Raw genomic sequence first — 26,851 nt, forward strand, 5'->3', positions numbered from 1 at the left:
GCGCCGTGGCCGCCCGCGCGCGCCGCCCGTTGGCTTGCGCGCGGCCTGTGCGGGGGGAGGCGCGGCGCTGCATGGAAAGCGCGGGAAGGGCGAGAGAGGCAGTACCCCCTGCGAGGGGTCTCTCACGGTTCAGCCGACGCGGGTCCCATCCCAGACGTCCCTTTGACTGTCTTTTAGAAGCACGCCGAGATAGCTGAGTGTTTATGTAATTTTGCCCCATTTAAATGAAATAAATCAGCAGAGGCAAAAAAACTCTCCTCTCAGGATGCCAGCATCTTTTCCACTGCTACTGTCCATATTCAACCTCCAAAACACCTCTGACACACCTCCGAGGCTGCTTCCTCATGGCACGCAACACCCTACCGCTGACTGACATCCAAAGGGAGAATAATTTTCCAGATTAACAGACTGTGACAGCCACACCGGCCCTTCCCAGTCGGCTCTAAATGACACTGCCAACTCTAGTGAAATTTAATTGAAGCGTAACGACTTCAAAGACGCTCGTTCTTTCAAGTTTTGTAAAAATTATTGACGAGGTTGAGGAATTGTGTCCCTAAAACTCCACTTTTCCCCTGCAGCTGGCTGGTCAGGCCACGGACACCTGTGAGCCCGCCGGTTCCTGCGCGCCCGGGCTGCCTCTCGCTCCGCTGAGCAGGCCGTGAGGAGCTGCTGGCGCTGTGGCGGGCTGTCAGGGCCAWCCGTGGGAGACAGCTGTGAGGAAAAAGGTGTCTCTACCACAGATGTACCAGCAAGGTACAAACCAAGGATTTCTTTTCTCCTTAGGGTTATTAAGCTTGGTGTTTTGAGCTTTAAAACAGTGTCTAAGCCTTAGGATGTGCTGTGGTGAGGCGGGGGAAGATCATTATGTGGGCCTAATGTGCCGTGACGAGAGCTGTGAAATAGATATTCCCCATCCGCTTATTCGAGGCCTTGGGAACCTTTCTCTGTAGTATCTGAAATTCAACATGTTCTGTTGTATTAGGCTTAGCTTGGGTATGCTCGTTTAGGGCAATTTCTGCCCTGACTTTTAGTGCTATGAACAGTGACGAAAATCTGTTTATATTAGAAAGGGATACATATAAATAAATAAATAAATATATCTTGCCTGAGCTGCCCTGCTATTTCTAAGAGATTTTCCTACTTTCCTTCTACACAGAAAGGATAGGTGAACACCATGCAAGCTTAAAAGCAGGAAAATATAAATATGGAAGATATTTAGGGAGGAACACAGTCTCTCAAAAAGTAGAACTAATTTGCTAACAGATGGCAAATATAAATGGTGCAGTGGGTGTGTCTTGCTTTCTAGATTCGTACCTATGACTTCTATGGCACCAGACTTCAAAAAAAAATTTTTTTTTGAGTTCATTGTTCTTTGCTTTCATTGCTTGCGTTACATGAAATTGCTACGTGATTAAAATGTTACCAAATTTATATTCACTAAAGCGCTATTAAGAAAATCTTCCTGTATTTACCTCCATCTGGCTTGCTCATCTTCTGAGCTAACTAGATGATAAGAAGAGCATTTCAGTTTTGTAGGATATCTAACTTCAGTGGCATTGCTTCATTTTGATGGTATTCAATATTTAATTAGTTGTGGGGAAAAATTCTGTATCAGGAAAGTTTTCCGAATTAATTAAATGCCTCATACTGTATGTACTCTATATTTGAGTCATATTGTTTGTTTTTACATATGCATTATTCAAAGTGCTTTTATACAGAACGTTTCAGAAATGTTCTTTGCAGTCTCATCTGAAAGAAGAAATTATGGAATACCATTGTGGTTGTCAGAACAGAATACCTAACTTTTCAGTCTGGAAAGGAAAGTTTAGCTGTAAACTGATCGCCACAATATATAGAAATAGTAATGGCTCTTTCAGGTCTTCTTGTAATATATAGGCAGTAAAACACACATTTTAAGACACAGTACACGTTGGCGACACGTGTTCTCCCTTAAGAATACAGCAGCAGTGACATTATGCTCATCTCATACTTTGTTCATTGTATGTAATACATCACTTATTTGCCAGATCAGGAGCTTAAAGTTGAAATGATCATGTTAATAATCTATTAAAGTCTTAAAGATACTGTACTACATACAATTATCTTCCTCCTCACCCCAGTGTATATGTATATAAATAAAACAATAAGACCTCCATATTTGCCTCATCTGAAGCAGACTCATTTTTGTAATGAGGGTCTGACTCATTTTAAAAAAGCCCTCTTGGCCAAGTGAGAACAAGATTCCTGCACAGAGATGATTCGTTTACTGTTTAGAAGGTATATGAAGTAGCCATTAGAGGGTGATGTTCCTAAAAGAAAAGTACCCCAAAATAATAAAATAGTTTCTAAGCATGATTCTTCTCTTATCTTCATCATGGTTCATTAGTTTTATCTTCATTGTATTCATTTGAGACATCATCATCTATGCCAATGTAAGAAGAGAACTTGGCTCTCTATTACTTAAGGTAACAAGAAGTAGAAAGAAAAGCCATCTCAAAGGAAGGAAATGAATAGGAGTTGTTTTGCATAAAGCCCCACACTAAGTTAGAAGCTAAACCAGGAAGGAACTCATCGTTACTATGATAGATGGGACTGCTTCAGTGACATGTGCTTGGTTTTGAGAAAATCAGAACTCTACAGATTAGTAATAGTAATAATTACCATGTTTATTTTATGTTTACCTGAATTTTTCAAAGTCCATGAAGGTGAGTGATCAGCTTTTAAAATAGCCTCTTTTTTATTCTAAGATCTGATTACAATTGAAAAGTTAGCATATACCTTCTTAAAAGGGATGGTTATGATGCTATAGTCATATGAACTTTGTAAAATGTATATATTATTTTCTTCAGATTTTTAACAAACAAAGTTAATTATATGTGTGAGGTTGAAAGAGGTTTGTCATTCATTTATGTATACCGCAAAATTTTTAGTAACTATTTTTGTAACTGTTCTTTTGCAATCTTCATTGTAAAGAGAGAAAATATTTATGTTATTCTGTAGCAGGTACTTGTGTCTTAAAAGATAGCTCTTTGAAGTCCCTATACTGAAATGCATGTAAACATTCGTACAGTTGCTATTTGGTATGAGATCATGTCTGAGAAAGAGATACGCAGTAGTAATCGGATAAAATATAGAGCAGAATATGTGTAACTGAGTGAAACAAATCTTTCAAAGTAAATTCCAAATACATCTTGGTGATCTTAAAGGTCAGTACTGGATTTAGGATGAATGCAAAATATATGTGTATAAATTATGCATTCAAWGCTTTATTAAAAAGCCATAAATAAATTAATATTTAAATAGTTTTGTCACAGACATTCCTAAGTAAGCTTTTGAATAGATCAATGCTATAATAAAAAGCATTGCTTTGACAAATCATATGTGTTCTCAGACATCATTAAATTATTTATGGAGCATAATTTTCTGCAGAAATTTAATATTAAAAGGTATCAAATTGGTTATTTACATTTTTATTTTCATTTACCAAAAAGAATAACCATGATACTAAGTTGAATATAATATATTCATTTTTACAGATTATAGAACAACAAACTTGATGAGCTGTTGAAGCTTCAAATATTGTAGAAATAAGCCAATTTAAGATGTTGGAGTAATTAATGTTATACTGGCATGCAGAAGTGTCTAAAACAGTACTTGCTAGCACAGAGTACACAAAAAAAACAGTGGTATGAATATTACCAGAAGAAAATATATTGACATTATTGTCAGTCATCAAAGAGTAATTGCATTTTTCTATGATCAGTTGCCTAGATTGCTCTTCTTGGAGGTACTTTATGTTATAATAGCATGTTCACTGCAATTCTGTTATCTACATGTGAACTTAATCACCACAGTGTGTCTAAAGAATTTCCAATTCTTTGTGCATGTAAGGTGAAATACGTAAGCAGAATGCAGCATAGAATTATGTTAGGAAATTTAGAATCATTGTCCTGTTTTGGTCGTTCTAAAAACTACATAACAATGTCTAAATTAACATAAGAGAGAGTAAATATGCTGAACAATTTACTTTGAAAATTCCAAGGAATCTGGCTCGCTGTGCTTCACTGAAAACCTTATGTTGGAAACTGGTTTTATTTCAGATTTTGTATCAAACTTAAGATGTACAGAATTGCTTTGCTGCACACATTTCAAATTGCTCGCTGCCACATGAGGCTGTGTACAATACTTACATGAAATTTATTGTTGGAAATCTTGTGAAAGACTGTGAAACAGTCTCTGGATATCTTCTTCTGAACCATAAATGATTGGTTGAGACCTCCTAACTCCACATGCTTTTCTAAGATCACATTAAGGCTGTGGATATTTCAAGTTTTTAATATAATCCCTAAAGTGGCAGGTAAGCAAAGAGTACACAGAGAAGTAAGCGAAGCTTGGAATTTTTATTTTCGTTTAAGAGTGAGAATAAAACTGGAAATTTTTCATTGAACGGCAACTCTGGTGAAAATAAAATTTGCAATAAACCAAGCCTTTAAAAATCTGTGATACAGTTCAGCATTATCAAAAGTGGAATAGTTCCTTTGCATTTGCAGAGCAACCCGCTTGTTTGGTTACAAGTCACTGCAGCTTCAGACTACATGCTTTAGAACAGGAAGTTGTAGGTTTAGAGTATGACACTCAGTCTTGTCATCTTGGTCCAGCTTGATAGACTATATCTCACACAATCTATCAGTCATGTATTCCCCAAATTGTACCCAAGTTGTATCACTGCAATATTATATGATTTTACTGCTATCATTTCCATCCGGCAGTGATAAAAATGCAGTTTAATATATTGCTGAATTGATTCAAAACAGAATATCACAGATGAGTAAAGGTCAAGCCAATCCAAAATTAAATATTTATGATTTTCTTAATGAGAATCATTTTTTTTTACAAATTCAGATTTTCCCTGTGCATAATTTCATTGTAATGGAATTGGATTTTTATAGAAAAAACTGTAAATAGAGGCTTAGCAAAAGAATTTCATAATCTCAGAGCTCCTTAACATTAAGCACTTGAGTTACAGATGTTTGAAAATAAAGCAAAGTTTCTTAGAGATGCTTTGCATGATTTGGTCTCACTGGTCCTTACAACTTTATAATTTGTTTGCATTCAGATTTCCCAGAACCATTGCACGTTTCCAGTAATGTTTACATTTGGGAGGGAACGTTTCCCAGTCCTGCATTAAGCAGCAGGTCTTTTGTGGTTAGGGCTTTGCCTGCCTGCCATGTAATCCACTGAGAAATCTAGTCCTTTTCCAGTCATGCTTACTGTGTTCAGCCATATGTATTCTTCTGTACAAAATCCACAGTCCTGTAAGTTGAAAGAAAATATTTTTTTCTGATACTAGATTATGATTTGTATGGCTTCTCAGTAAAGCTCTTCAAGAGGATAGCAAGCACCCTCTCTCGTAGGACAGTGTACAACATTTCTGATCAGATAATACGCTTTATACGTATCTGTAACATGACTAAACGGTGGTGCTAGAGCTAGTTTCGCCAAGTGGAAAACACAGTGCAGAAAGGGGTTCACTGTGCTGTGCATGGATGTATGCTGCTGTCACAGCATAGCCAGCAGATCCACAAGTCTGTGTAAAAATTTTTGTGTGAAAGAAACATAATAGAGAATTGCCATTAGTTGACCCTGAAAGCTGTAGCAGTGGTTTTAGGTTAGTTGCCCAGATGCACACATGCCTTGCACGAGATTAGAATAAGAATTTAATTTTTACTCCTGGCTCATTTCCACAAAGACTCTGCACAAAACTCTTCCTACTTAGGCTGGAAGAATTTGATTTCAAGAGCTTGCTTCTTGCCAGGCTGTGGGGGTCAGATCATGAGTATTTTGTGGAAAATCTTTGATGTACATAAGGGAAAGATCAAGGCCTAAATTTTGCCCGATATTTTCCTTTTTTGTATCAAAAAATTATCTTCTTATCTGCATATGATGTATGTTTTACATTTCAATTTATTATCTGTTTTATGAGGGGTTTATGACTCTCTCTGATGTAGGGTTAGTAAAGTGAAGGTAATTGACTTAGGCATTTGATTTTGGATTTTATTTCTGTATCCTTCCCGAAATTCTTCACCAAACTGATTCTGAGATTAGTCCCCCTGGAGGCAGGTACAGATGGCCTGTTGGAACTGTCAGATTGCAGTGGAATATTGGAGCAATTAAAGGGTGTGTTTTCCTCTCTATACATAATGATTTATGGCCATATAACTCCAATTATTTGTAAGGGGAGTTAGACGCATAAATTCATCTTCGCAGAGTTGGAAGGGTACCACTAGAATTGGAAGCTGAACTACAAAACTATGGGTTAGTACTGCATAATCTCCGAACAGAAAGAGAGTGGTTATCTGTATTCATAAAGACACATTTCATGTTGTGTCCCAGTAGCTTTTTACTTTTAAATTATTTTTATATTGAAAAAATAGTTCAAAGTTAACTGAAGTGAAAATGTACATGATTCATAGAATAAAGTGCAGTTCAATGTGAAAGACGGCTGAAAAAAAGTTCACTAAAAATTATACAATATGTTTTTATTATTTACCTGAATTGCGTAAATGTACTCCAGCTACAGTAATCTGATATTGAAATTTGACTAGGAATGGCTAAAAAGTTGTCATAATTAAGATTTCATGTTTGCTGATTCAGTTTTATGAGTATAAGAGGTCATAAAAATTGTGGTCAGAATTTGGGTGCATTTCTATGTAGTTGTCCTGTGTTCCACTATCATTGGAGAGAAAGTTTTTATTCTGATGAAAGCTATTTTACAGCATAATCATACTGGCATATTGTAGCCATATGGTTCCGTGGCTAAATTCCCACTGTGAATGTGAGAGGCTTCATCTTCTTTTCAAATACAATCAGATCTGAACAGCTTTGAAAAAGGAATATGACTAGACACCACCACAAATGCAAGTTATTGTTAGAAGAGATTTCATGTAATTCAACAATAAAATCCAGCATGTAGGTTGTGGGAATAGTCTATGCTTGCTTTCTGCTTTCTCACTTGATGTTTTATTCAATATGCTGCCAAAATCCTCAATAAGGAAACTCTATATTTTATTATATGATGTTTAAAAAGTATCTTACGTGATACTTACATGCATATGTTTGTCCATGTGTCCTATATGATTGTCCTGCTAATATGGTACTCTTTGTTTTACAGCTAACACTTTAGTTGTATCATGCAGGGATACCTGTTCATTAAATAATACCACTTTTCCACTATGTACTTTTAACAATTCTTGCAAAAGCTCCTTGCAACAAAGAAGAAAGAATCAGACTATTTTACTGAAAGCCACTGTAAATCATCCCAGTTTCCAAAATATTCCATGTATTTGCCAATCCTCCAGCAACGAACAACTATCACATACTATGTACTCAGAGTGTGAATCCAAGAGAAAGAGGAATATTGTTCCCCAAAGATCAAGATCCGTAGTTAAAAAAAGTAAGTAAGAGAAGAACTCTTAATTTGTAAGTAGATAATTGCAGTAAAAGATGTATGTTTTTGTTTGGTAGTTAAATATTACTATATATCACTATAATATAAATATTGCTTTTTGGCCTTAATAGCTTATCTTCGCATTTCCACAAAATGCAGGTTTTATGCCAGATTCTAAGTGGCATTCTTTCCTGTCTGTGAGTGAAAAAATTGGATAGCAAAATGCTGGTTTATTTTGGGGGTGGATCTTGTGCAAAATCTAGTGGGATAATTCCCATTATCATTAAGGACCATCCCTCTACAAGAGGGATGGCCGGGAGTAAAGTGTGGAAAGAGTGTCCCCTACCTCTTCTAGCAACCACTAGGAATATTTCTGCTGAAGATGTCACCTCAGCTATGTGGGTTTTATGAATACTCTTCTATTCCCATCTTTGTTCCTTTAGTCATGCTATATTTTCTAAAATCCTTTATTTGTTTTTAAAGAGTTGGAGTTTCTGATCAGTTTTCATGCAGAATTTGACTTTAAATGTCATTGCAGAATTGGTTTCAATATCACATTGATATCTGATATAATATGATGAAAAGTTGAGAGCAAGTATTTGAAGAACTAATTCAAAGATAGCAACTATTTAGAAGGCAGCTTTACAACAAAAGAGCCAAATAACCATTAGAAGTGCCAAAATAACCATTTTGTACTTCTAGTCTCTGCTATGTACAACTATGTAGTATCAGAAATAGCCTTTCATAGACGGCAACACTGAATAAGGATAGATCCAGCATTCCAGAGATGAGTTCAGTAAGTAGCATTGTATTCCTTCTTTGCCTTATACTCTTGCAAAGTGGAAACTTTTGGAGGAGAGGATGCTTCCAAATTTTGTTTTTCTGACATACACTGCTAGCAACAGTGGCAATAGACCAAGTACTAAATAGAAGAAATTCAATTCTTTTCAAACTATGTCATTTTTTTTCTAACAAAATAGTTGTCTTTAAAAGGATGGAAAATAAATATGCAAAATATATGTGCACAAATTCTATTCTCAGTTATACCTGTACAACCTGTACAACAAAATCTCATGTGCATATTTGTTGTTAGCATGGTGCAAATGTTACAGCTTGTGTGGTTTGAAGTGAAACTTTAAAAAACTTTCTGCAGCAGATAGCAGACAGACTAGATCACACTTCAAATAACTATCATCATATGGTTTTCATTTATTTTTTTTCATAGTGCAATTTTCTATTATCTTTGTCAACAGAAGACCAAACAACAAAAAGAACTGAATAGCTTTGAAGTTGATAGTAAAGCAAAAAAAGGCTATTATGGTAGAGCAAATGTATTTTGATAAGCCAATCAATACTCCTCAGATCTCTTCAGAATAATTTTACATATTATCCTTTTGTCCATTTTATCATAGTCAGTAAAATTCTGCTATTTGTTTTCACAAATGAGACAAAGAACTTATTTTACCATCCTTTATGAAAGTTCTCTCTCTCTTTCTCTCCCCCCACCATATGTTATATAACAATTTTGTTTTAATTTGTAGTTCCAAAAGCAAAAGGCTCCTCTGAAGTGAAAACAGAAGATGTTGTATATTTTTATAAATATTTCAATTTCACTGTGCTTCCGGAGAATGAAGAAGAGCCTAATACTTACTACATGCTGGAAGTCCACATCAACAATTCTATAGTCAGAGGAAGAAATCCAGCTGAAGAATACCTAAATCACTCCTGTCTAGTGGCAATGGTGGAAGACCAAAATGACTGTATAAATATTTCACTGCAGCTGAAGTCTTACGTGGAATGTAAGTTACAAAGGAGAGTCAGAAGGGGAATCAAACTGAGAAACAATGGGAATCTTGCAAAAAGTCTCCAATAGGTAATTCTCTGCTTTCAGCAACCATTTTAAAGTATTCCCCAAGAAAAAAAATGCATTTTTGATCATCCCTTATTAAAAGACCATCTTTTGTAGGCAAATGACATTCTTTCTAGAGTGATTTAAAGCAGGTTTTTGCTGTTTTTTTTCCTAGAAGTAACACGGAAATATAAGTGTCTGTAAATTCACGTAGCTTTTCTTTTTTCTTAATGTTGGCAGACTTCCAGCATTCATGTATGACAGAAACTGGAATCGTCTTTCCCCTACCTTTGTCCGTAGTGCCATAATCATGTTGTATTGGAGGTGAATTAAAAAATTCCTACCAACTTCAGTGACGGGAGAATCAGGGGGACAGATTTGATTCTTCTTAATGTCCTGCTGCAATATCCTACTTTCAGCCTTACGACAGTATACTTAAAAAAAATCTTCAACTGAGCTAAGTTTTGTTTTTCCAGAGGACAGCCTATCAGATTTTTAATTTTTTTTCTGCTGCAGGAGTTTTTTGGCTGATTTCCTGAGCCTGGTCAGCGCTTCTAGCCCGTGTATGGAATGTTTACTATCAGGGAATTGGTGAATTATTGTATTCATTTAGTTTTGTATGGCAAGTGTATTTTATGCTGTGGCTTTGCTGGAAAAAATGAGTCTTTTTGATTTGGCTAAACCTGAGTTAAATAATCTTAGGTAAAATCGACTGAAGGCAGTTTAGGTCTTTTATGCAAGTAGATTTAGCTAGAATTACAGTTTTTAACTTGCCCTACTAACTTATGTCAAAACTATGAATTAATCATCCTTCACTAATGGTGATTTACCTTGGAAGTGGTTATCTCAAACCAACACAAAGAATTGAGAACACACCCCCYTTTTTTTTTTTTCTAGTTCAAAACAAGGCGAGAGATGCTCAGAGCTCTTACTAGGCAATGCTGATTTGCAAGTCATTACAAGTCACTACAGGATGGGGAGGAGTACACTCTTAGGAAGCAGAAGGCATAAATTACTGTATAGAAGATGCTTTTACTTCTGATTTAGGAGGGATAAACTGTGCTTCATCAAAGAGTCATGAAGTTATTGGCAGTTATCTTAGGACTTCTCAGTGGAGAAGACACAAAGGAAATTAAGAGAGATTTAATTATAGTATTCTAAGTCAAGTGTAGGAAAACAGTGGTTTGGATATAATCTGTAATTTGACTTTATGAGAGTCATACATAATGTTTTTTAATTACTATTTGACAATGTTAAGGTGTGCATTAACATGCATCTGCTAAAGAGGTTTGAAGGGACTTCTGAACTCCTGAGGAGGAAAGTTCCCTGGCACCCTTTCTCTGTGCTATATAGCTCTGACTTGTACTAATTAATGAACTAATTCCATGGGGAATGTGGGTGTATTTGTGCAGTAGCTGTTGACTGAAAGAACAGCTTTCCTTCTACCCAGTCCCAAACAGCTTTCGTTAAAAGAATTCCTCAGAGGGTTCTAGTAGGTGATAAATCATTATCATCCTTTGATAATGATTTTTTTCCATATGTAGTATCTAACATCTCCTATATATGAAGATAGACCAGGAGGCTGAGAATGCCAGTACAGGTGTGTGTTGGACAGTGGGCCAATTCCTTTGGTGTCCTTTCAAAGCTTAAAACAAAAGGGGGATATACATTACCCTTGTCTTGCCTTAAGTGTAAATGTTCATCTTTGAAGCACATTCTTCCTGGCAGAATCATATATAGCAGTTTACACAAATAGAAAAGTTTTCACTTACTTCACTACATGTAACTATTTTAGACCTGAAGAGATAGATACAGCTGAAAGTGAAGCTAAATTCCAGATAGTAAACTTAATTGCAAATAACACTGAAAACTAAAAGAGAAAGACACAATCTTATCTTTTGTTTTATGTTTTCATCCATCAGGAATAGTCATGATCCAAAAATCTGCCAAGATAGCCATGACAGATTGTTCTGCTTTCTTTTCCCAGTCATTTCCTGCTTTATTTTCTCTTTTCTACATTTTATGGACAGATCCCATGTGTATGACGAAGATCATATGGCTCAGTATGATTCCATTAGTTTTTGTGTTCACTGTTTCAATTGTTGTCTACAAAATCGTCCAAGAAAAAGAACAAAACTGTAAGTAATAAAAAGTAAATCTATATGAATTTAAATTCATGTTTATACAATGTAAAATGTATTGGTTTACAGTAACAAAGCTGTTGACCATTAATGTGGTTCAGACAATAACCTTTTAGTTGTAATATGGTAAAAGTTTCATTTAAAGGGACTGGAATACACACATTATTGGTATTATCATCCTTCACCTCTGAACTGCCAGTGCAAATCCAGACTTAGTGGTTGTGAATGAGATGTGTTTGTATCTGATAGACCCTTGGGATCCTATGATCCCTGATGTAATGTACCACTGATTTCAGACTTATCCCAAAAGACAGAAAGATCACAGTTGAACGCTGCTGTGATTTCAGCAAAGAAAATAATGCTGTGATTTCTGAGGTCAGCACTCGTACCTGTTCCAAATGATATAAAAAAATCACTTTACTAGGAGAGAACTTGTCCTTAGAGATTGAAACAGTTATTTCTACAGAATGACTTCACCAGCCAAGACAGGCTCCTCCCATGCATTTCACTTAAGACAGAAGCTGAGTAGGGATTTGCAGTATTTCTTCTAGCAGTATTTCCTAGAGGAAGCAAGAATAAAAGTGTAGCATTCCCCTGAGCGTGAGACCTTTGAGCAATGAACGTAATGTTCTCTGTGCAAAAACAGCACAGAAAACTGACTTCTTGTCAGCTGCTGGTTTTTGCTTTTCATCAGAAGTCAGAGGTAGGTGGTAAGAGGGCACACTGTTCTATCAGTGTAAAAGGAGTGTTAGTTAACATATTACTTGAGGTAAGAGCACTTAGTTGCTATCCACAGCAATTTCCTGAGAGTTTCTGCCTGTGTCAGCCCTGAGTGGGCAGAATGCCTCCAGAGAACCAGCATTTAGCTGCTATCACCAAACAGGTTTCCATTCCCCTTGTAATCCAGAGCTGCAGAGTGGAGATCTTGGTCACAAGGGTAATGAAAAAATCTCTATTCTATCTACCTATTCTATCTATCTAGAGCTTTATCTATTCTCCTGATTATCCTTAGTGTATCCACAGGAAGTTTTATAGCAAAAGAGCAGTAGGAATTTAGCTTTAATCCTAACTGAACAGTAGGAAGAAGAGAGCCTACATACAAAATGTTTCTGTGAAAAATTTTTGCATAAAGTAAATATTTTATGTATATATTTTTAATGAATAAGCAAAATAGTTGCTTAAAATGGCAAATCTTCAGCATTTGCCTCTCCCTCTATCCAAAAATGATAAAAGAAACTTCTTTTCATATTATCTTGGTTAAAATATATTATCTTTTACTTATTGCCAGAACCAAAGTCAAAGTCCTATTTTATGTATATAAAAATCTCACAAACCGTAAATTTGGTCTTTACAAGTTGGCTATTAAATGCTCTAGTTTGAAGGACTTTTATCCGTAATTTGAAAGCTACCTATAAATTTCGTGAATATGATTCATAACATCCCATTTTTAGTGCAGAACTCCTATTAGTAGCTGTGATTAACCATTTACTGTCTTTATTCTTTTAGACATTAGTTTTCTGTTAAATACAGGTTTCTCAGAACCGTTGTGGAAGACCCTTCCCCAGAAATGAAAAAGATGCCCTATTTGGGCAATTATTGATTGTCCTCTAGAATTCCAGCAGACTTGGTGGAATTTACAACGGATCTATGTATGATGAATAAACTAAATTAGAAATCCATTCCTAAGCCTTTACCCTTCCACTGTTGTCTTTCGGCCACTTCCAGAGCTTCCTTTGATATTAACTGTTTACAGTGCCTGCTTAGGGCTTCAGCATATTAAATCTCAGCCGGGTGTTTAGAAAAAAATCATGACCTAAATAATGCTAATTTAATGAATTTCTTTAGCACGAAATTTTCTAGGGTTCTTAAAATAAAGACGAAAATCAGTTCTGTTATGTAGAATCGGAGCAAACCTGTCGTCAGAAGCTGAGTCCTGAGCTGCTGTCATTGTAGAACAGTGTTAAGCATAACAGCTGCACAATCAACCACAATAACTCTACCAAGAGCATGCTATTAAGAGAGGAAATTTGAATGGAATTTTCAGAAAAAAATCATTCAGGAAAATGAAAAATATCTGTCCCTAGAGTTCCCTCTTCACTTTGTTTACAAACCTTCCTGTAAGCCTGATGATGTCAGTGATTTTTTAGGGTAAATCAATTCAATTACAAAAGCCACTGAAAGTTTTTCTCATGTAAACTGCTGAACAATTTAAACATATAAGGGGTTTTGCCAGCTTTGGTTCTAATGAGTGCTATATGTAATTCTATACCTGAAGACAATTAACTCTGTTTGAAACAGATTGTAAACACAGAGTAGCAGCAGCAGTTTCAACCATTCTAAGAAAAAGAGGTTCTAGACATGCAAGAAGAACTATATCTGCTACTAAAACTCATCTTTTTCCTGGTAAGTAATACAAAAATAAATATAAACCTAAGAAAACCTTAGGCAAGAGGAGGTCAAGAAAGACCTTTTAAGCCTTTCATGTCACTGGTTGCTTCAGTTGAGTTACAGAGTTACCTTGATTCTACACAAATTTAGTATGATCTGACTTTGTTGTTGAAACATAATTATATCAGAAATAAATAACCCTGACAGTGAAACTACAAGAAGGCTTATTTATGCACACAATGTAGAAATACTTTCTTCAGACTTCTAAATGTCTTGCATTAATACCTTCATTGTTTTTTTTACCTCATTTTAATTTTTGGTTGTGTTATGTGCCATATTTGGGATTTGGTGTGAGTGGGATATGTGTGTGTGTACATGAAAAGTATACACAAATGTACTGACATGGATATGCTCTATCTGTTTATGACTCATGACAAAATCCTCTATCAAAGGATGGAATGAATAGCTGTAGTAGGAACCACAGAATGGTTTTGCTTGCACTCTGCAGCCTATTAGTAAGAAAAATTTCCACAGTGTTTAACTTCATAGTTTCAAATAGTTATTAAAATTTGGTCTCCTGAGAATAATTATGTTTAGCACAGTTAAATTAAATGGCATGGCTACACTCCGTTTTTTTTTTCCCTGAAATTAGTTTGGAAAAAATTTTCCTTCTATGCGAAGGAAGATTAGGTCTGAGTTTTACTGAGACTGCTGGAAGAGTCATATTCTTTAATAGACCCCACGAATTCTAGTTTCATGTAAGGAACCTTATCTTTTCAAAGATTAGCAAGAAACGTATAAAATAATAGCTTTGAACAGCAAAACAACCTCCTTCCAAAATGAAAACCCATATGAAGCCAGCAAATGAAAAAAGTAGTTTTAAAATTATCTAGTCTTGGGTACATTGCCATTTGTATTGTAAATTCTTCAGGAGTTATAAAAGACTCAATAATTTCTCTCTTCAACCCAGTAACTTGTGGCATTTCAATTTTACCTGGAAAAGAGTGAATAGCTGCCTGTCTGTCTGAACTCTCCTGTCAGTACAATTTATGTAGCCCAGTTTTAGAGTGTTGGCTACGTCTAAGATGTATTTATGAGCTCATTATTTTCATCCCCCAGGAAAGGAATCTGTCTCTGCCATCTTTTGTCTTTAGTAGCTTCACTAATACCTTTCCTGTTTTATCAGCATGTTCACAATGACATTTTTAGTGTTGTATATCCAAAGGCATTTTTGATTATAGGATTTTATGGAAATCCAAATCTAATTTTATTATACCGAAGGGGATAGGAACCCAATATTGCTCTGTTTTTCTTACTTCCATGTTCCTGCCACATTGGTCTATCCATTTAACCAAGAAAGATGCTTAGCTATATGAACTGCCATAATGGATTTTATTCTATTCTGAATTTCACTGATTGCACCCACCATAATTCCAGTCAATTCAATAAACTTTTTCTGATTTACCTCACTATAATTTAAAGTAGAATGAAGACTATAAGAAAGTATTTATTTTTTCTACGATTTCCAGCTTTAAGATTTTCTACTGGATTATAAATAGCTGTAGGTTGCTTCTTCAACAGTCCTTGATAATATTTTCATTATCACTAGTGCACAGCTTGGAACCTAGAAATAAAACATTGAGATCCATAGAAGAAGACAATACGACTATCTTGGAAACACTGGAATGAGAATAAGTAACTGTAGCTCTGAGAGGATGTGACAGTATCTCATATAGATGAAAAGACATATAGGTACTACTAAAAGGTTATTCAAAGTTCATAAAGGATAAGGAAGGAAAAAGAAGAAATCTTATGCTTTGTGAATGAGAACGATTTCCCAGGTAGGCTCAGGAAATTAGTGGCTTAATACCACTGTGGTCCTACGAGTGTCTGAGCTCCTACTTCCCCACAAATAGGAAATTTACACAATGTACGCTTGTCTTGTGAAGCTCTTAGCGCTTCTATGTCCATAAATCATACCATTGAGTCTGGTAGCCATAGGAAAGCAGGAAATAGCGTATAGTACTACAAGGGATTAAATACATACAGGGAGGAAAGGAGAGTTTTAAAGCATTCTGGTTATAAATGTTGACTGAGTATGTTTTCTAGACTTTGGGTTCATTCATGTCATTACATTTATGTAAAACACTCCCTTGAATGTTTTGAATTGACAAAATGTAGTTATCCTTAAATGTATCCACAAAAGAGAGAGCACAGGATGCTTTTTCCCCAATGCAAGAAGTAAATATTCTTTAAATGCTTGTGGAAATACCTGTATTTCCATGCATAAAGCACTTCCATATCAAGTAGGACTTGATAGTAGTAGCACGTGGGAAACAAACCATAGAAGTCTGTTCCTTGCTTCGTTATCATGATAGAGGATTTTAGGGAGATTCCCACACCAGAGAGTTTTCTGTGGGCTTTCTTTGAGGAACTATCCAGAATTGAGGAGGCAATAAAAGGTTTTAGAACAACTTAATAAATTAATAATAGCAATTACAAGGGCTGGATAGTATTCCCCATAGCGTATTAGAAGAACTCAGATCAAACTGCTAAACTGTCGTGTGCAGCCTACTGTGTAAATCAGCCTCAGTTCCAGAGAAATGGAAGGTAACGAGGAGCCATTGGTAGAGACAAAAAAAAGAAGCTACTTCTCCGGAAGGTAACTATTCTGATGCTGCTGTTACAGCTTTTTCTTAAACCACTTTCTCTAAACCAGTAAAGCACCTTTTCTACTACTGGCAACTGATTAAGTATGACTGTTCTCATATGGCTGTATCCTAAAAAATTTAAGCCTGGAGGCATGGCACAGAATTACTTTTGCGAGCAGGGCAGTATGCATGAACTGCACTTCAAAAAGAAAAGTTGCACAAGAAACACAGACTATATAAATACCTAAAGCGAATCTGCCTATCAGGGCTTTTTAATTTTGGAAATTATGTTAATATAAGTATCTGTATTATAAGCTAAAGGGTGAATTTAGATCGCTGGAAGTTTACCACTATAATTTCTCATTCAGACCTTCTTTTTCTTGTATAAGAATAACAATTTTTATTTATTTTTATCCTATTTTGAAAATACCATAGGGTCTATTGAAAAAAAAAAGTTCCTATTCCTGTTCTAGAAAGGGATTGTCCAGATAGGAATCATATTGTTCGTGTCAACATATTATTACTCTACAGTCTAAGAGAACAACCAAACGTATCTGTGGAGAGTTCAAACGTAATGCCTTCTGCCACACTGCTAAAATGGTTTATTTCTTTGCCTCTCATTTTCAGTGATACTACTTTGGCTCACAGAGCCACAGTTTGGTTCATTACATTTTAGGATAGAAATATAGGATTCTCTGATTCACTTGTCTGCCTCAAATAATGCGAAGTCAATTCTAATGTATTTCAGTATATTTTCTTATTATTATATTATGATGCTCTTGGCTTTCAACATTATCAAATCAATATTCATATTATATCTGTTGGAAAAGTTTTTAAGCATGTCCCAGTCATGTCACTGTGTTGCAAAGATTGTGTTTGTAGAAGCGGTAATATATTTAATTGAGAATTCAATAACCTATGAATTGCAAGTTGTATTATTACAGTCCTTGTACTATCATATCTATGCTATTTATCTGGAATCTTAGGCTTATTTATACAATTTCTCTTCTGAAAATGAGTGTAGCCTGGAGTCAGCAAATGTGCACAGTACCTAGCTAATCTGTGATCAGCTGCATTCAGTATCAGCAATGACCTGTGACTATGTTTTGGCCTCAACACCCAGCAGCACTTGAAATTCCTCGTATGCTGTTCCCAGTGCAAAAGCTTCAGCAGAAGCCACCCATCTCTGTGGGTCAGGCTGTGGCTAGCAGTCAGCAGCTTGGGCCTCTTTTGCTTATTAAAGCAGATATTTCCTGTTTCTCTTCAGGGAAAGATGGTGAGCCTGAAGAAAGATGGCCACCGATGAGGTGATGCAGAGTTAGGTCATTGCAGTCTTAGCATTTAAAGTGTAAAAGCTGAAATTATCCTATGAAATAGGGACATCAATATATCAGCATTTATCTTTACATTTGAAATGGAAGAATAAAATATTTCAGAAGTTTGATGCCAATAACAACAGAAAAGCAAGACAGTATTATCTTAGCGAATGTGTGGTTTGACTTTCTTGGTTCAGGCTAGAAAAAATGCAAAAGTAAATGTGTAGCATAGATGTTGGCGGAAAGGGGAAATATTTACAGTTCTCAGGTATAGTCATTTTGTATTCAGAAGTAACACAGGAAATGGGGTGGTTTATTTAAAATGCATGTTTTAAATTGATAAAGACCCTCAGTCACTAAGCAGTTGGATGGTAATCTAATAACTTTGCACGAAAGAAGGACATTGTAGGATCGGAGTGGCAACCAGGCCTCACATGATGAAGCTCCAGGGTTTCTGGCCTGCAGTTGTTCTCTGGACTGTTTAGACTTTGTATCGTGCACAACATTTGAAATAAATGGGCTTAGCAGCTATAATACGCATGTAAGAAACAGCAAGACAAACTTGTCCTAAATCATTGTAATTCCTGTATCGTTCTCCTTACTATTCTATGAAAATAATAGTTCCTCATCTATGAGATTAGATAGCAGGGGCCAAATTCTGCTGTCTCTCGGATGTATTGCTACAGCTTCAGTTTAGTTTATGGGTTGCAAATGAAAGCAAACTCTGTCCCTGTAGTATCAGGGCTGTCATTTCACTCAGTTCAAGCTCACTTTTCCTATATTTAGCAAGAACAGGCAGCATACATCTTCTGCAGCATCAAGTAGATGGAAGCCAAGAAAGGAGAAATGTGTTTAATCTTGGCCAAGTGGAGCATCACATATTTGATTCCAGTCCTCCTCAGTTGATTCTTGATGTATTGGTACAGTTGTCTTTTGCTCTGCAGCTTAGAGGAATAATGAGAGGAAAAGATTGTCACAGTATTCAATATTTATCACAGACATACAGTTTCTAAAGCATGATGTTTTCAGAATAAAACATGAAGCCTAATTACTACTTTGGGTCTTTTGCTATGTTTCAGAAAGGAGGATAAAATCTATACAGCAGCTTAAGGAGCTTTTTATAGCCTCTGTATGATTTCAGTAGCACACTGATACACAAGGGGCCATTTCTGTGTTGAATATGCATGTGCGCAGAAGAGTGTTACACACAGGCTCTGAAGGGAGTATCAGCCCACATTTCCCTTTTATCTAGGTTTGTCCTGAGGTTGAAATAAGATCCACTGCTATTTTTATTACTTCCCTGGTTTTATTTTAACTTTGCTTTTCATATTCCATTGCTTAATTACCAAGATCCAAACTCTACTTTCTAACTGTATTTGTAAAGGAGAGAAACCCAAATGAGATAGTAAGTGGAGTAGAGATGTAGCTAAATATAAGTGTCATAGCCCATCATCTCACTACGAACTCAATAGAAACTCAGAAATTCATTAGCAGGTTTAGAGAAATTATAGATGGTCTGAGACAGGATGGACCTGGAGTTAAGATATTATGTGTTCTACTGTAGTTCTTTGAAAAATAGCTTGTATCAATAACTCTGACTTCATTAGTCTGACACTACTATTTTTGCATTCCTGTATCTATATCCCTGTAAGATATCGTATCAGTGACTGTGTTGTCAGTGTGCTAAAGGTGTTATTATGGCTTTACCCGTTTCTGAGATGTGTGGTAATACCTGTGTCAACAACTGTAGCTCTCTGCGTTGCTATGCTTTTGAGAGAGAAGTTATCTGAGGCTGTATCACATGCTCCTGAGCGACAACCCAGGCCACCCCTATGGGAGAATGAACTGGAAAGTTCACAGGCTCCAAGCTGCAGTTTCTGCGTAACTGGCCAGCTGTAGATTTTTTATTTTGGGAGACTTTAGCTAACCCCAAATTTGCATGACTACTAGTAAACTTTTCAAGAGCAATTGAGGTGCCTACCTTCAAGCTGGTTTCCAAGAAGTCATTAGATCGTTTTATGGGACGTTTCAACATGTTAAAGTCCTGCTAGATCCAAGAGGAAGTCAAATGCCAAAACATGGTCAGTGCTTTCAGGGGTTCCGAACAAGTATCTGCATCTCTAGGCACTAAACTTTCACTGAAATCTGGCTCTGTACCTCTATCTTGCATTTATAATAGGTCTCAATATTTTAAATATGGATATTCAAAATTTAACACTCTGCAGATGTATTTGCTATTTCATAATATGGATAAACATTATTATAATCTTCAGTAGTGGAGAGCAACAAACAACAGACTGCACTTACTGCACAGACCACAGGGATATTGCCTATAATTCCTGAACAAGAACATTGCCATATGGGTGCATCAAGTGTAGAAGGTAAGTAAACATCTTACAACTCTTGGATTATTCTGTTTTGCCTTGTATTTTTAAAATTAATAATAGTATGCAATATCTGCTCAAAATAAACTACTCCCTAGTTCCAGTCAAAGTATAAGAGATGACAAGCTTGAAAATGTGTTTGTAAAAGCTAGATGGCAAGAAAAAAAGAAGAAAAATCAGTTTGCTTTCTGGTACCAAGAGTGATCAATTAACTAATCTGTTAGTCTGTTAAGCCTCATGTGTCCCTGAAGACAGTGCAAATTCTGACACTTTTTCATTGTGTCCTGGACTTCAGTATTGCACTGACATTGTTTTTGACAAGGACAGAGGAAAAGCAATTTGCAAATGATCTCTGAAAAGAATTCTGTTTTTGAAATAAATAGTTTGCTGATAAAATTCACAAAACAAAAAGAAAAAAAAAAAAAAAAGCTCTCACTCTGTCCTTCTTAAACCAATCAAGAGAGGTAGCTAGAAGTTGGTTTCAGCTTGGAACTAAAACTAGTCTCCCACTTCTAATGCTCTGCAGCCCTTGGGCTCCAGTAATTTTTTCAGAAAATCCAGATGTAATGAAAGAAATCTGGAAAGAAGCATATAGTAATGGATACCTCTTCTAGGCAATACTTCTTCTAGGCAATACTTTTAATGTCTAGAAATAGAACACATTCCATTTGAATAAGTAATACAAGCAGACTAATGTATCAATTGCATAAATGAGGCTATGGCTATTTGCACAGATTTATATTACTGCACATGGCAAATATTTTAGGTTAAAAGCTTAAGATCCTTTTTTATTTACATRTATTTAAATTGGATGGAGCTCTGGTGAAAACTCAATATGATGTCATGCTGTTTTTTAAATGCCTTAGAAAAAATGATGTACTAAGGTGCTGTTTGATTTCTGCACTTTATGCAGAACTATAAAAAATGAAGTTTTATGTTGAGAGCACAGCTGAAGAAAAAAAATTGAACAGCATTGCATGGAAAAGATGAACTACTTCCATAATAAATTAATAACACAGCGAGATTAAGGTTTTGCTTCTGTGAGAGACTAGCTAGGTTACAGGCTAGTGTATTATAATAAATAATGACTACTTTTTAAACAATTCCCATCCATAAATCTTATGAAGAATTATAAAGATGAAATAGTGTCATTATTGCCATTTTAAAATGGTAATAGAGATAGGTGAGACAGATAACACAACTTGGAAAGTCACTGACATAGTTGAGAGCAGGCCTCAGATGATCTGAGTTCAGCTCTTTGCCATCTGAATGCCACGAGCTTTTGCTAGGTGAACAAGTCCTTCCTCAGCGCTCCACCAGCCTTTCCTCCGGGGGCCTCTTCCTTCGTCCAAGGACTCCTTCCACCTACTGCAGGGTTCAGGTACTTCAGACCTCTTCTTTCTGACACCTATCAACTCTCTCTTCAGGTAAACCCTGATCTTCCCATACCGCTGTCCCCATGTAACTGCCCATTTTAATTGTTTCCTGGAGTAAAAGCCAGCGTTCAGTCTCAGGTTAGAAACAAGTATTTCTGGGGTTGTAGTAGCCTGTGTTCCTGAGGGCTGCTTACTAATCTGTGCCTCCATTATACAGCACTACAACTGAGCAGCAGCATCCTATGTCCTTCCAGGATATTGGTTCACCAAAGATAATTTTTTAGATATTGGAAATGAAATGTCATGGTTCATTCCCACACAAACTTAACTTTTGTCATCCTGGAATAACGACTGAGCTTGACCTGCCAGCACTCCTGTTGCTTTGATTATGTTAACTGTTGTGTCTTAAAGAGTAGAAAGAGGAGATGAAACAGCTTGGCAGACCTTTGATTGATAATAAATTCAGCTAATAAAAAATTCATCAACTTCTGTACCCATACCTTTGCCAAAAGAGAATGATTTTGGCATGGGTTACTTAAACTCTCTGTGTATTTTCAGGGTACCTATTAAGATAGCATTTGAGTGCTGAAATTAAGGATTCTGCTCTATTTCTGCCCTCTATCATTAAATGACTGCATTAGCAACTGTCACGGAAAATGCATGAGTCAAGTCTCTCAAGTGCTTTAACACAGTTCTCTGTTTGTGTGTGACAGCTGTAGAGGTATTTCCTTAGAGCTGTCAAAAGGTGACATAAGAATTACTGGAAGTTATGAGACTCCTGTTTATTTGGTTAGAAAGCATGAACATTTCATTCAGGAAGGCAAATATTTGCTTTAGGACCAGTGCTGTTCAGGGGACAACATGTAAGAAAAGGTTCTGCAGTACTAACTTCTTTTTTTTGTCTCTACCAATGGCTCCTCATTACCTCAGTGAGCTTTATCTCCAGCTAAAATGGAGATTGCATAATACTTTTAACTTGTAAAGCACTACTTGCATCAACTATTATTTTTAGCAGGTATAAAATTACTCTTCTGTGATAAATGAAAAGAGAAGAACAAGAAGCTGCACTGATAGCAAAATATTTGGGAGAATATCAGATCTTAGAGCAAATCAGAAGGATAAATACTGGATTTATATACCAAAGTTAGACTGCTAGCTTCCTTTACTTGATAAAATGCAGCAGGTGAAACCATATGACAGCTAACATTTCTGAATGCACTTGATTCAATAGCAGTTCCCTAAAACAGTGGAAGAATCACTGGAGTAAGAATTAAAAGGGAACAAGGGTCAAATCACCATGCCCATTAAAATATGGTGAACTGTCTATCTGAAGGCACTAGAGCATCCAGTAAGGTGATTTCACTGATGGTTAGCCTGATATCATTGTTCCGTAGGGAAGATTGCAGCTAAACTTGCCTTTCTTTTGAGGGTTAAGAGAACATGTCCCAAGGAATTACTTTTCTCCAGGTCGGTTTCTGTCCTACCCGGATGGTGGACCATCTTTCCCCAGCAGCCTGGACTGCGTGAAATCCAGGCAGACTGGCTATGCAGGCGATCTCTTCCATACCAAAAAAGAACTCTAATCTTAACAATGATCAGAGCAGAATAATAATYACTTGTGTGTAGCATGAAGAGTGATTGGGAGCCCTCTCTTACAGTGTTTCTGTCCTCTGCCCATTTACGAGGAAGCAGCATTATATTCTCACAATCAAAAGGAGCATTAAGAAATTTCAGAAGTTCAGAGATGACTAAGGACATATTTTATCTTATTTGGGAAATTGATGACAGATGCAAAACTGATGGTTCTAGGAAGAAAGAAAGCAAACTCCGTGTCTTAAGGTCAACTGCTGTGGAGATTTTTTTCTGTTAAAAATGTCCAGTGTCTTGCTCTTGGCTGTTATGTCATATCCTAGCTGTTATTCACACAAATTGGACAATATCAGCCCAAAATACTTTATTTACTACAACATTCTCTTTGGCAGTCAATGTCCCAAAGACAATTTGAAATAATATTAGTGTCCTGCCTCCCATTGATTCTCGTAATAAAACAGGTAGAAGTGTCTAAGGCTGCATAAAGGCTTATGAAAATTCCACGTCAACAATGATTTTTAGTAAGCTTCCTTCTGCCATCAGCACTTCACCTCTCTTTGTAAAAAGCTTTGAGATCATTGAATATGTACAGTGCTTCACATCTCTATGTTATTTCCTGAGTGACAGTGTAGCTTTACAGTTAAATAAGTCAGTCTCCCAATGAATATGTAATTTAAGAACTAACCTTTCCTTCCAGTAAAATGGATTATAAGACCAAAGCATGAGATAGATAAAGAACTGAGAGGGAGGATGCATGGGAGGGAGAATGTGTATGGCTAAAAAGATGAAAACTTCTTTCACAGAAACTGTAAAATAAGTTGCTTCTTCCCTTTCCTCTCTTACAATCTGAAAGCATGTGGGCACAAACCATCCCACGTGAGGTGCCACAGAGATCAGTAAGTAACAAGTGTATGAGAGTCTGATTCCTACCCAGCTGCATTCAGAGTATTATCACTGCTGCCATTTTTTAAGGATGCCTTTCCCTAGAAATTTAGAAGCTAAGCTGTACAGGAAAATTCAGTGCTCATCCATCTAGGGTATTACACAGGCTTTGGATCAGGCCCCTCCTTCCTTCCGAAAGAGGTCTTTCAGCACCATGATTACAGAACTTATTAGTGCAAACACAAAAAGCAGCTAAAAATATTTTTGCTTGCTTTTCCTGTTGTGATTGCAGCTTTACAAAAATATTTTCACATTTAGAAGAATGCCTCTCTCATGTGTCTGAGCAAGACACCCACGCAAACAACCTAAAATACAAATTATTCGGGAGAAACAGTGAAACTTGCAGTTCAAAATGTTCTGGCAAAGGCATATACCAAGTATATTCAGGAATGAGAGGAAGAGTACAGTTAAGCTTTGTTTTTAGAAATCACACATGTATTTGTAAAGAACAGTAGGTGTAATTTTAAATTGACAAGATACTTTTAATTATCCTTTTGACACTCTCTCTGAAAAGCAACATTTCAGTGCTCAAAAGTGATAGGTGTGTTAATGTCATGATTAAACAGTGTGATGTGGCTGAAGGCAGCAGTTCGTACAAGCACTGACATACTGGATTTGCCACGTAGCCATTTTTGCAAGATGTCATTTGTTATGCTTTCATGAATCCCTATAGATAACTCTGAACAAAGATGTAGGTCCGCCTGCAGCTTTAAATGTTGTAAGGAGTGCTTTCAGACACTGAATTACATATTTATTTCTTAAATATCATGCAAGATAATTTCTCCTGTTTTTGCTTCCAGAATAGATAGATTCAAGTCTTGTTCACACATTAAAACTAAAACTCGTCTTCATACTAGACAGCGCACGGAATCAGATTGCTGCCCATATTCCTGGGTACTTGGCACAATTATTGGGCCCTGCTTAAAATGCATACCAGGATGTGTTTCTGTCCAAAACAAAGACATAGAGGGTTTTGAAGGGATGTTTGCTTGCAGAATAGGACTGCAATGGGCACTGTAAAGAATGTTTAAAATTTCTATTCCATTAGCTGGCATCAATTTTTGATGCATTATAACCTCCTACATTTGTCGTTCTCTAGCTCACTTCAGCAGCTGCTGTCTCCAGTATGAGTTCACAGCCAAAGAAACACGTCACATCTCCAATCTTACGATGTAAAGGGAAAAGGAGACAGATACTGTTATTGGGCTCTCAACTACTTGAATTACTATAGAATAGGCAGCAAGCTACATTTGCTTTCTCACTAGGTGTAAGAACAGGAAGTGCAGAAATCTTGCACTTTCCCCCCATACCTTATATAGTTCCCTAAAAACTAAAGATGAGCCTGATTTGGAACTGGACATTTTCAGATTTCAAGCTTGCTCATTGCATGCAACTTCAGCAGCTGCAGTCCAGCTTTCCAAAGCCATATTGATGGTTACTGATGAGTGTTTTTCATTTTAGAAAGTGAAAAAAAGCTGCACTTATTTCATTATTGCCAAATTTGTCTTACCGAATACCAGTATACTACAGGAGATGAGAATGGGCACATTTGCAAATTCTTCCTTCCAGCTGGTGGCTCAGATTCTTCTAAAGCAATTTTATTTTCATTAGGATACTTTAGCTTTTTTGGGCTAGCCTGCAGTAGGACCCTCTTAACACTCAAAATATATTTCTGAACACTCTGCAGCAGAGGGAGGAGTTCCTAAAGACACGGCCCGGGAGCTGACACAGAGTGAGAGGTTGTGGAATGGGGGCAGATACCACACACACAACTTTCCCCCCTCATTTAGCTACCAGGAGGGGCAAGGAGAGCTTGAAGCCTGGTCAGTTGTTTGAAGGAAAGAGAGCAATCACCACTTACCTTCAAAAGAGAGTTCTTGACTGAACTCCACGTGTATGGAGATAGTCCATGGAAATCCAGTTGGAGAGACCTCAGGAACATCTGGCTTGCTTCAGGCACATGCACCTGGGGATTGCTCTCTAGGCCAGCTTCTGGCTCTGCCCACTGGTGGTTTAGATAATCTGAAATTGCTGAGCTTTCCTCAGCAGTGAATAGGATCGAGTGCTTCTCATTCAGGTTTTGCATTATACTCTGTGGAGCAGGTACTTAAAATGCCATCCTACAGGCAGATATCATACTTGGGTCTGTTGCTCCAATCTAATGTATACTCTTTTGTTTCATTTGTAATAAAGAGGAAAATTCATTACCGTGAAAGTTAGAAGAAATCTGTAGTTGTGGAGTACATTACAATGACATTAAATCTAAAGTAAATTAGAAAAGACTGGTTTTTTTAACCTCATCTTTTTGTGCAATAATACTATTTTCTTTAGTTTCAGGCGTCACTATATGAAACATGATCAATGCTGTATGAAAGAAGAAACATAATATACCACAGAAGAAAGCATCTTCATTTCCAGTACAGTTGGGGAGCTATGCTATTCATCTTTTCATGAGAATGCCAACTCTGTATTTTAGAAGCTATATTAAGAAGCTATCTTATCCACCCAAACTATCTGGTATTAAGAAAATACGAATGATGGACAAACTGATGTTCTGCTGTACAGTCAGCTTCAGCAAGAGATTATAGGTTTCACATCTATTTTCAATTAATTCTGGATTTATGCTTAATCATAAGGTTGCAAGATAATCCTTCCAATAATTTCTTTTTTTAGCTGAAAGGAAATGCATTTTGTGTTCTCCATAGGATAAAAAGACTGTAAAAGGTAAAAATGAACCTATATTTTCATGGAACGAGCATGGCTTTCA

At 36.5% G+C, this 26,851-nt stretch overlaps 1 protein-coding gene across 1 annotated transcript; it reads left to right on the plus strand.

Annotated features, from left to right (window-relative positions):
- The first annotated feature begins 875 nt into the window (after positions 1-875).
- On the plus strand, positions 876-26,593 carry TMEM156 (transmembrane protein 156). The gene is given in 8 exon segments (XM_085322848.1): positions 876-946; positions 2,545-2,705; positions 7,172-7,453; positions 8,989-9,246; positions 11,327-11,434; positions 13,736-13,840; positions 20,069-20,173; positions 26,416-26,593. Coding segments are annotated over 8 exon segments (1,110 nt in total). The 3' UTR covers positions 26,436-26,593.
- Positions 26,594-26,851: the final 258 nt, after the last annotated feature.

This window comes from Rhea americana, unplaced genomic scaffold (genome assembly GCF_003343005.1).
Source record: "Rhea americana isolate MKP2758 unplaced genomic scaffold, rheAme1 scaffold_8, whole genome shotgun sequence".
NCBI classification, from domain to species: domain Eukaryota; kingdom Metazoa; phylum Chordata; class Aves; order Rheiformes; family Rheidae; genus Rhea; species Rhea americana.